Here is a 12,056-nt window from a genome sequence, read left to right as displayed (position 1 = left end):
AGTTCAAAAGAAGAATAGCACTGAAACTTTTTTTCTCTTTTAGATTAGCAAGACATCTTCAGAAAGAAGCTCAGGCTCAACACAATTCAGAATTCACAGAAGAGCAAAAGGTAGTATTTTTAAAACCCTCTAAATATAGAACCATCCATATGAATTAATGGCGTTTAAAAAAAAAACACCAAAAAATTAAGTGTTAATCTTTTGAGTAAAGATGATGCTCCTTATATTTTCTCTATTGGACTATGAACTATTAGAATAACTTAGACAAGAAGTGATTACACGAATATTTTATACTTTACTGTTTATACATTAACTCATCTAGGGCCATACTAACTATGGAACAATTCACACCTGGTACAGATTTGGAGGAGGGCATCTATACTTGGAAGGCAGAAATCAAGGACCAAATGAGTCATTTGCTACTGTCTTTTCCTTTCACTAGAGAGTGGCTAAAGTAAAAGCGTGACATAGTAGAAAAAGAACACTGCATTTGGAGCCTAGAATCAGTTCTGACTCAGACACCTAGCTACCTTTGATTTGGGAAATCACTTCATTTCTGAATCTCAGTTTCCTCATTTGTAAAGTAAGGAGGTTATACTATGTGATTTCCAATTTTAGAATCATCCATACCTAAGCACTCTGGGTAATTGCTTTTCACCTTAATGCCTACTTAACTACCAGCTTTCCTCTCTCACCCCACATGGGTTGCATGCTTAAATTCAAGGTGAGTTGGGGAGGATTAGGAGTTTTCTGCTAATTCTCCTAAAGCTAAGTGGTAGCATAAGTATAGCAAGTTCACTGCTCTGGAAATTTCATATACCTTGTTAATATATGAAGGAAGAGAGATATTCCAAAGATTTTTAGACTCAGAATTAGGGCTGGTAGCAACCTCAGGGATCATTATTCCAATAATCTTCTTGATGCATTTATCCCATCTTAAAACATCCCCAGCAAGTGCTTGTCTATTCTCCTTTTGAACACATTGAATGATAGAAAATACGGCGCAAGGTGATTCATTCCATATTTAGACATCACTGATTATTCTAACTAGACATAGTAACAATGAAAATCATCTGGAGGAACAAAAAAGGGAAGAAATCACAAAGGAAATAAAGAAAAAAATTGAAGCTCGAAAAGAATCTAATATTACTATATCTCAAATTATATTATAAACCAGTGCTGATTAAAATATTTGATAGTGGTTAAAAAACCTGAGAATTTGATTTTTAGAACATACTAGATCAGAAAGACCCAAAAGCCTATTGTTCCATAAACAAGAGAACACAACCTTCTAGGGCAAGGACTTCCTATTTAACCAGAACTATGGGAAAGTAGTTTGGCAAAAATTAGTTGAATAACATCTTACAAAATACGGTATAGTAAGCTTCAAATGAATGTGATGTAAATATGAAAGGTTAAATAATTTTTTTTTAAGTGAGGCAATTGGGGTTAAGTGACTTGCCCAAGGTCACACAGCTAGTAAGTGTCAAGTATCTGAGGCCGGATTTGAACTCAGGTACTCCTGAATCCAGGGCCGGTGCTCTATCTACTGCTCCACCTAGCTGCCCCAAGATAAGGAAAATATCTTATATTTTATTCTTGTTATTTAAGGATATCTTGCTTTATATTAACCTTGGATTGTATAAATTAAAAATTCTATTCATAGAATTTTCACACTCTCCCTTATCAATGATTCATTCAGTGAACAGTAATGCATCTAATAACATTAACTTAGTAAACTTCAGAAAAAGTATACTACAGGGGCAGCTAGGTGTCGCAGTGGTTAAAGCACTGGCCCTGGATTCAGGAGTACCTGAGTTCAAATCCGGCCTCAGACACTTGACACTTACTAGCTGTGTGACCCTGGGCAAGTCACTTAACCCCCATTGCCCCAACAAAACAAAACAAACCAAACAAAAAAACAAATTCAACCTCAGACACTTGACACTTACTAGCTGTGTGACCCTGGGCAAGTCACTTAACTCCAATTACCTCACCAAAAAACAAACAAACAAAAAAGTAGACTACAAGTACCGACTATGCTTTATTAAAATTCTTATGTGAACATTTAGTTTTTCATCTTTGCATTTCTTTCTAAATAGGTCTAAAAAGCTTAGTTTGTTAAAAATTATTTCATCTGTACTTATTTGATTTCTCTTATCTCTGAGACTTTGGGAAGTAATTATTTAATTCACTAAGATTGAAGACTTCTGAATAAGAGATTAGTTACATTATAAAACATGACTTAAGCATATTTGCATTTAAGCTTATTATGTGATCATATAATTATATAAATGTATAATAATATTGATTTGCTCATTTTTCATATAATAATTACATTGTCCCAATTTTTAACAAAACACATTTTATCAGTATAGTAGAGGGAAAAGAGAACTGAATTTGGGGTCAAAGTAAAAGTACCTAGGCAGAAATCTTGCTTATTATCCCTATGGGATTCAGTTTCCTCATCTGTAAGGAGTTGAACCTACATGACCGCTATTGGTTCTGTATAGGCTGTTCTAACTCTAAATCTATTAAAGTTGAGTTCCAAATTTTATCCTTCCTATCCTCCTTCTCTTCCCCTCCCCCCTCCCTGAGGAGGTAAACAGTCAGATATATTATACATCTGCAGTCATGTAAACCATGAACATATTAGTCATTTTGTCTAAGAAAACTTGAATAAAAGAAAAAAATGAAAGAAAGTGAAAAATGGCATGTTTCAGTCTGTGCTCGATATCAGTTTTCTTTGGAGATGGATAGTATGCTATATCATTAATCTTTTGGGATTATTTTAGATCATTGTATTGCTGAGAATAGTTAAGTCATTCACAGTTCTTCAAACAATATTGCTGTCCCTGTGCACAACATTCTCTTGGTTCTGCTTACTTCACTATACATCAGTTCACACAAGTCTTTCCAGGCCTTTCTGAAATCATCCTGCTTGTCATTTCTTATAGCACAATAGTATTCCTTCACCATCATATAACACAGCTTGTTTAGCCATTCCCCAATTGATGGGTATCCCTTTCATTTCCAATTCTTAGCCACCACAAAAAGAGCTGCTATAAATATTTTTGTACAAAAAGGTCTTTTTCTCTTTTTGGGGGGTGTCTTTGGAATATAAATGTAGCAGTAGTATTGTTGGATCAAAGGGTATGCACAATTCTATAGCCCTTTGGGCATGGTTCCAAATTGCTTTCCAGAATGATTGAATCTTCTCACAACTCTACCAACAATGGATTAGCATCCCAGCATCCCCATATTCCCTCCTACATCCAATAGTTTCCTTTTTTGTTATATTTACCCCTTTGACATGTGAGAGGTGATACCTCAGAGATGTTTTAATTTGTACTTCTCTGATCAATAGTGATCTAGAGCATTTTTTCATATGATTATAGATAGCTTTGATTTCTTTGTCTGAAAACTGCCTGTTCATATCTTTTGACCATTTATCCATTGGGGAATGACTTGTATTTTTATAAATTTGACTCAGTTCTCTATATATTTGAGAAATGAGGCCTTTATCAGAGATACTTGTTTCAAAAATTCTTTTCCAGTTTTCTGCTTCCCTTATAATCTTGGTTATATTAGTTTTGTTTGTGCAAAACCTTTTTAATTTTATATAATCAAAATTATGTTTTACATTTTGTATTGCTCTCCATATCTTCTTTGATCCTAAATTCTTCCTCTGTCCATAAATCTGTACTTATCCTTTTAATAAAACAAAGCTTACTACAAAATTTCTGGCTTTCAATTTTACAGTGGGAAATTATAAGAAATTTAAAGTTGAATTCATACTAAATTTCATAGTTTAAACTGATTCATAATAATGCAGCCTTGCTTTTAGAAAACTATCAAATGGTGAAGTTGATTAACTTCTATGCATTAAGTAAACTGTTGTTCTATTTTTAAATATGACTTCCAAAGATAGATGCTAAATCTTTAGTGTATGTAAACACTAAAATAGTGAGATTTCATAAACCCATAATTTGAAAATTAAAATTTCTAGCTGTTCATAACTTTTATTTTAAGTTATTCTTCCTAATTTTTTTTGTAAATGGTTTATTACAAAGTCATTGATGACATTTTTCAAATATTTAATTTATGCCTTTTAAAAATATTATTCTCATATGTCAATTTTATTGATGGCTTTTTAAAACTTTACTCTCATATAGCCTCCTTTATATATAATAAGGCAACATTATTTAAGTAAAACAAGCCAATAAATTGACAGTATCTGACAGCGTATGCCTTACTCTGCACCCATGGTCAACCACTTCCCAATATGCAGGTACTATATATTTCACATTTCGTACTCTGCAATTGATTGGACTCTTAATTCATTAAAGTTCTGCTGTCTTCCAGTGTTGTTTTTCTTTATGATGTGGCAATTGTGTTAATTGTATTTTTAGTTCTGCTTATTTTGCTGTACATTAGTTTTTTAGTTTTGCCAAGTTTCTTCAAAAGCTTCCAGTTTCTTATTTTTTAATTGTACCATAATATTACATTACATTCACATATTATGTTGTGTTTACCCAATCCTGAGTTGATGGGCACCCAGTTTTCTTCTCACTAGTTTTTTGCTATCACAAACAATTCTGCTACAAATGTATACCTATATTTTTTTAATATGGCAACCTTTTTCTCTGTCTTTGATCTCCTTGAAGCATAAACATAGAAGTTGTATTGCTGGATCATAGGGTATGTATAGTTTAGTGACTTTCTAGTATAATTCCAAATTGTTTGCCACAGTGGGTGGACCAACTAATATCCAATATTTACTACTATTCTACATTAATGTATTAGTGTATTTGTCTTCCACAGCCCCTCCTCTATTTGTCAGTTTTGTCTCTTGTCATCTTTGCTCATATGATTAATGTGAAGGGAAATGGCAGAGTTTTTAAATTTACATTTCTCTTATAGGTTATTCTCTTATTAGTGGTTTGGAGCATTCTTCATATGACTGTTCATAGTTTATATTTCTTATTTTGAAAACTGCATGTTCATGTCCTTTGACTATTGGTGGGGAATGACTTTTTCTTATATAGTTGATTCAATCCCCTATATACTGTAGATTTCAGGGTTTTATCAGTGGTGTTTTATCAGAGGTGTTTCCTGCAAGGTTGTTGTTTTTTTTTAATAGCTTCTCTTGTACTATGTTAATTTTGCTCAAAAGCTTTTAAAGTTTGTAATTTTCTGTCCATTTCCAAACTACTGCATTCTGACCCTCTTCCCACCTCCTACCAGAACTTAGATTCTGCCCTTGGGAAACTGGGTTTTGATAAGTGAGCTCTTTTACCTTATTTGCTTGGAACTAGGCCACCATATCACTTCTTGGCCATTGCCAAACCATGGCCTCTCTTGCTATTCAATTCAGCTCCCCTTAGGTGGTGGTACCTTACATATTAGAATAGAAGTTCCTTTAGCACAGGGACTGTCTTGCTTTGGTTTTTTGTATACAAAGGGCGGAGAATGCAGTAAAGTACATAGTGTTTTTTCTTTCTTTCAATCTGTTATTACCTCTGTCGTTTGCCATTTAGGAATTATCTCCCTTTTCATATTTGTGAGCAGAACCTCCTTCCATTTGCAATTTTAAAAAAATTATTGGGGCAGCTAGGTGGTGCAGTGGATAAAGCACCGGCCTTGGAGTCAGGAGTACCTGAGTTCAAATCCGGCCTCAGACACTTAACACTTACTAGCTGTGTGACTCTGAGCAAGTCACTTACCCCCAATTGCCTCACTTTAAAAAAAAAAAATTATTTAACCTTTCATATTTACATCACATTCATTTGAAGCTTACTATACCGTATTTTGTAAGATGTTATTCAACTAATTTTTGCCAAACTACTTTCCCATAGTTCTGGTTAAATAGGAAGTCCTTGCCCTAGAAGGTTGTGTTCTCTTGTTTATGGAACAATAGGCTTTTGGGTCTTTCTGATCTAGTATGTTCTAAAAATCAAATTCTCAGGTTTTTTAACCACTATCAAATATTTTAATCAGCACTGGTTTATAATATAATTTGAGATATAGTAATATTAGATTCTTTTCGAGCTTCAATTTTTTTCTTTATTTCCTTTGTGATTTCTTCCCTTTTTTGTTCCTCCAGATGATTTTCATTGTTACTATGTCTAGTTCTAAAAAGTAACCCATGTTACTTTTGAGCGATATGACATTAAATCTGTTAATTTATTTCAGTAGTAGTATCATTTTATTATATTGGCACAGCCCAACCATAAACAGTGGTAATTCATATAAATCCTGTGTGTTTTGAGAGGTTACTAATAACTAATTTGCATTCTTTACAGGTAAGAGAATTTTTATGAATAGCTTTCAGTAATAGACATTTGAAAACGTGGCACCACAGGGAAAAAATATTTTAAAGTCCATTTTGGAGGTTGTACTAAACAACTGCCCTTGCCTTTTCAAATTTGAAATACTTCAGTATTTTCAATCTTTTAAGATTGTCCTATATTCTATGATTTTTACATTACTTTAATAATCCCACTAACTTTATTGCAGTGCTACTTTGTTATGTGTTATATAATGTTTTATTAAGTGTCACCATGATCAGTAAATATAGCTAGGCATGAATGTCAGTAGAGGATAGCTCTGTAACTTGTATCTGAAGGCTGAATTTTTACCAATTTTTGATATTAACTTCACTAAGCACTTATGGATACATAAAAAAGGAGATAAAATTTCTAAGTACTTAAAATGTAGTGTTTTTTGTTTTTTTCTCACCACCTTCCACTTAGTAGTTGAATGTCCTTGTCTTAGTTTGTTTTAACTTGACTAATTTCATTTTATTTAATTTTTATGAGCCAGAGAGACTAGTCCTCTTTTCTTTCTTGGTCAAGTTTTACCCAAAGCAAACAGACCTAGAATTTCAGAGTTCATCAAGAGATTATAGGGAAAGGCTACTGCAATCTTTTTTCATGATCCATTAAAAAATTTAATTGTACTGAGTTCTTGATTTTATTTTACAAGTTCTTTATAATTACTTTCATGCATTCACCTGAGTTATATTGCATTTTTCTTTTATTAATTGGGGCATTTCAGCATCAAGTTTTCCAAATGATTATTTTTTATTTTCACTTTACTCTGGTAACTTACCTGACAAATATGTTCTTTCTGAAATATATATTTCTATAATTTACATTATTAGTTTTCTTGAAGACATTAATTTTTATGAGGTTTCATGAAGTGAGACCTTTTGTAGAAGGATGATTACAGGACTTCGACTTGTCATTCATTGCACATTTTGTTTTTTAAAGTTTAGGAGAGCAATTTCTATGTCAGAAATTTGTCAGGTAACACTTTAACTTATTCCAGTGGAGAGCTGTATATATATCAGGAATAGAAGTCATGAAATACTACACAGCACTTGTAGATTACAAAACTAAGTAGTAAGTAAGCAGAACTTCTGAAAAGTGAACACAGTGGTTTTTGTTTTGTTTTATTTTTTAAGAGTAGGGTCTCCCTATATCACCCAAGCTGAAAGCGCAACAGTCACTCATAGGCCCAGTTCCAATATTGATTGGCATGGAAACTTTGACTTCTCTCTTTTTTGACCTGGGCCAGTTTACCCCTCCTGGGGCAACCTGGTCGTCCTCCACTTGCAGGGCTCCCCATATCATTGCTAAACTTACTGCGGATCCCCAATGTATTTTAGCTCTACTTCAGCTCAGGACTCCCAGGCCTGAATAATTCAGCCTCAGCCTTCTGTAGCAGATGGGATCATACACAAATGTCACTATGTGAGTAGTTATTACTTTCTATTAGCATATATTTCCTCAAACTTGGTCTGACTTTGAATATTTATTGTTTGGTACATTTATTTATAGTGTACTTAATGCTTCCCTGACAAAGTGTCCCACTTTTCAAAAGAGTCACCTTGGGAGAGCTAACTCTGTTATCCCTTGTCAGAATGACCTTTGTTCACTTGTTGTTAGGCTATTCCAAGGGTAGATTAAGTGTTGTAGTCTAGAAAGGAATGTAATAGGCAAATAACATAATGGCAAGTCCATAGAGAATGATACTTTTTTTGTTATTTGCTCATGCATGTGTCTCTTTTGAGATGCAAAAATGGTCTACAACAATTTCAGCCCTGTGTAGGTTAATTGGATAGAAAAATTGAAATGTCCAGGATTTTCACATACTACATGCCTTGCTTCTGGTTGAATTCTTTTTTGGGGGGAGGGTGGGGGGGGGGCAATGAAGGTTGTGACTTGCCCAGGGTTACACAGCTAGTAAGTGTCAAGTGTCTGAGGCTGGCTTTGAACTCGGGTCCTCCTGAATCCAGGGCCAGTGCTTTATCCATTGCGCCACCTAGCTGCCCTGGCTGAATTCTTAACAACAAAATAAGTATATAAACTAATAGCTGAGGAGTGTGTATGTTAAATGGATACAAATTGGAAAGTTAGTAAGGGTAAGGGCAAATTTGTCTTTATCTTGATGACATTTTGATCTTTTAATTTATTTGGTTCTTTTGTGTTTTTGTTTTGTTGTTTTGTTGTTATCCTCATAAGCTCCCGTGGGCTCATTTACTATCTCTATGCAGATGATTGCCAGAACTATTTCCCTAAACTCTCTTTTGAACTCCAGTCTCAAATCAAGTCAGTAAGCATTTATTAATCGCCCATTATATCCCGGACACTGTGCTAAGCACTGGGTATACAAAGGAAAGCAAAAGACAGCCCTTGTTCTCAAGGAGCTCAAAATTTAATGGAGAACACAACATGTCAACAATTACATCGAAACAAGCTATGAGCGGGATAAATTGGACTTCATCTTAATAGGGAGGCACTAGCATTAAGGGGGATTCTTCTGATAGAAGGTGCGGTTTTAACTGGGATCTAAAGAAAAGGAAATTTTGAAGCAGATGTGGAAGAAAAGTATTCCAGAAGTGGGGGACAGCTAGTGAGAATGAAGAAGTCTGGAAATGGTGTCATGTTGGAAGAAGAACAAGCAGAGCAATGTCACTGGATTGCAGAGTCCTTGGGAAGGTAAGAAGGCGCCAGGCTCTAAAGGACTTTAAAAGAAAGCACTTCCTGTTGGATTCTTGAGATAAGAAGAAACTACTGGAATTTATTGAATAAGTGAGTGACATAATCAAACCTACATTTCAGGAAGATAACTGACAGCTGAGTAGAGGATGGACTGAAGTGAAGAGAGACTTGGCAAAGAGATCTATTAGAAGACTAGTGCAATAGTTGTGAGGTGATGGGGCCTTTCACCAGGGTGGTCAGAGTGTCAGAGGAGAGAAAGTGGCTTATCCAAGAGATGTTCCAAAGAATCAACAGAACTTGGCAATAAATTATATGAAGGTAAGTGGGGAGCAAAGGGTGAAAAATTGAGGATGACACTGAGGATGTGAACTCCGGGCGACTGGAAGGATGCTGTTGTCCTCAAGAGTAATTGGGGGGGGGGGGGAGAAAAGAAAAAGGAGTAATAGGGAAGTTTTAAAAGAGGTTGAGAAGATTTGGAGGAGAAAATATTGAGTTCATTTTGCAGCATATTGAATTTAAGATGTCTATGGACCATCCAGTTTGAACTGTCCAGTAGGCAACTAGTGACATAAGACTGGAGTCTAGGAGAGAGGGTGGAACTGGATATTTGAGAATCATCTGTATAGAGATGATAATTGAATCTGTGGGGTCTGAGAAAGTTACCGTTTAAAACAATATATAAGGAGAAAAGGACCGAGGACAGACTGTTGGGGGTGGGGCGGTCCATACACTTAGCAGGCATGTAGATCAGAGAAGTGTCACAAAAACCTAGAGAGAAGAGAATTTTAAGAAGAAAAGGGTGATCAACAGTGTCAGAGGCTGATCCAGACAAATTAATATTGAGAAAAAGGTTATTAGATTTGGTTACTTAAATGTGATTGGTAACTGGAGAGAGCAATTTCAGTTGAATGATGAGATTAGAAGCCAGACTTGAGGGAGTTCATAAGAGAGTGAGAAGGAAAGTGGAGGCACCAGATGGCTTTCTCAAGTTTAGCCACAGAGGGGAGGAAAGATACAGGATGATAGCTAATGTGGATTGTTGGACCAAGTTAGAAATTGAGGGAATGGGAGAAAAATGGATGTGTTTGTAGGCATTAAGGAAGTAGTCAGTAAATAGGGAGAGATGAAAGATTAGTGGAGAGGTAGGGCTGATAGCTAAGAGGCAGCTAGGTAGCTCTGTGGATAGATTGCTGGGCCTATAGTCAGGAAAACTCGAGTTCATATCTGACCTCAAATACTTACTAGCTGTGTGACCCTGAGCAAGTCACTTAACATCATTTTGCCTTAATCCACTGGAGAAGGAAATGGCAAACCACTCCAGTGTCTTTGCTAAGAAAACCCCATGGATAGTATTGGCATGCTGTGGTCTAAGGGGTCATGAGTAGTTGGACATGACTGAACAGTACAGGCATGATAGAGGGGACAGTTTGCTGGAGCAGATGGGATGAGGTGGGATCACTTGTGCACACAGAGAGGTTTGCCTTGGCAAACATGAGAGGAACAAAGGAGAGAAGATGGTGTCAGAAAATGTCTGTGTTGTCAGATGACAAGGAGGGGAAAGGAACATTGCAAATGGATATGAGGCCAGGTTCCCAGCTTTTGGGAGTGGGGGAGGCATGAGAAATTTGCGGGAAATGAAAAGATTTGGGAAAGGCACAAAGGTGAATGTGAAAATGAATTAATGAGGGAATTGTAAAAGAATGGTCTTGTTGCAGCGTGGACTCATCTGAGATTATGTAACATACATTTTTAGTGAACATAGTCTGCACAGTCCCATGCTTCTCTCCAGCTTTGTTCAGAAGCACATGAGAAGGGGTGAAGCAATGGATAATGGGAGTAATCCAAGGTTGAGGCTTGGCAGGTGAGATCAGTAATTGGATAAAGGAACAAGACACTCGAGAAGAGTTGAATTTATTCATCAATGGGAATCTATTCTCCAGCAAATAACCGGTACAGGGGTAAATGGTCTGGGGAAGAGCTGATGGGTGGAGGAAAGGGAACACATAGAGCAGACAGAACAGGGTTAGGGGTTTTAGGGAAGAGAGGGAGAGGTGGAATGATAAAAGATTACGATCAGAAGAATTTCATAGTTCATGAACTGTGAAGTGTGGAACACATGGTGATAGCAAGATTAAGGCTATCACTGATGAACTGCCTTTTGGATGTCTCAGTGTGTCCAAAGCAGAACTCCCTATCTTCTCCCTCAAACCCACCTCTCTCCTAAGCTTCCCTTTTACTGTCATGTTCTCCACTACTGGTCCGTTCCTCCCTTTCCATTTATTTTATACTTTAATATTTTCTTTATATTCCATGATCCAGCACTTCTGGTCTTCTTGCTGTTCCCTATATACAGTACTCCATCTCTTAATTCATGCCTTTTTTTTACATAATTTGCTCAATATCCTTTGCTCTTCCCTTCCTCCTCCCAGAGAGCCATCCATCCCATATAATGAATATTACTTAAAGACAAAAAAAAGAAAAAGGGAAAAAGAAGCATAGCTGATAAGTACTTTTCCTTCCCTTCTTCTACTCTCCAAATACCTTATGTGACTTTTGACAAATCACTTTTGGTCCAGGCCTTAATTTTGTCATCTGTATGATGAAGTCTAGATTATCTTGAAAGGTCCCTTTTGGGGTGCCGTATTCTATAAATTTGGTGTTATTTGTTTTCCCTTTCAGTTAGATGGCCTACTCATCACCTAAAACTCAGTAGTTTTAGCATTTTAACACATTTTGAGTTTAGTAACCAAAAAAAGCTGCTAAAACTTTTAGCTTAATTGGATTCTCTGGTTTGTATAGCAGTTTTTTCTCATGTAAGTTTCTGGGCAAAATAGTACTTTCTGTCCCATGATGGTTAGACATTTTTTCCTTGTTTTGTGTCAGATTTTGTGGTAATGAGAATTCCAGCAACATCTATCTACTTGTTCTACAATCCTTCTGACCAGACTTTCTTTAGGTGGCTGGCTGTATTGAAGATTGAGTCAGACTCTGTTACCTTGGCAGCTTTGGTTTTAAAAACTTGACTTCCTCCAGAAAGCAGCTATGCTA

At 35.9% G+C, this 12,056-nt stretch overlaps 1 protein-coding gene across 3 annotated transcripts in view; it reads left to right on the top strand.

Moving 5' to 3' along the window:
• AIDA (axin interactor, dorsalization associated) overlaps positions 1 to 12,056 on the top strand; it is a 57,058-nt gene that overhangs the window by 6,385 nt on the left and 38,617 nt on the right. For all 3 annotated transcript variants that reach the window (XM_044001167.1, XM_044001165.1, XM_044001166.1), the window contains exon 2: positions 44 to 110. In XM_044001167.1, the coding sequence (XP_043857102.1) occupies positions 44 to 110 (67 nt within the window). The remainder of the gene's footprint in view (positions 1 to 43; positions 111 to 12,056) is intronic.

Source organism: Dromiciops gliroides, chromosome 4, assembly GCF_019393635.1.
Source record: "Dromiciops gliroides isolate mDroGli1 chromosome 4, mDroGli1.pri, whole genome shotgun sequence".
Classification (NCBI taxonomy): Eukaryota; Metazoa; Chordata; class Mammalia; order Microbiotheria; family Microbiotheriidae; genus Dromiciops; species Dromiciops gliroides.
The sequence above is the reverse complement of the archived record's forward strand: the minus strand, read 5'-3'. Positions and strand labels throughout refer to the sequence as shown.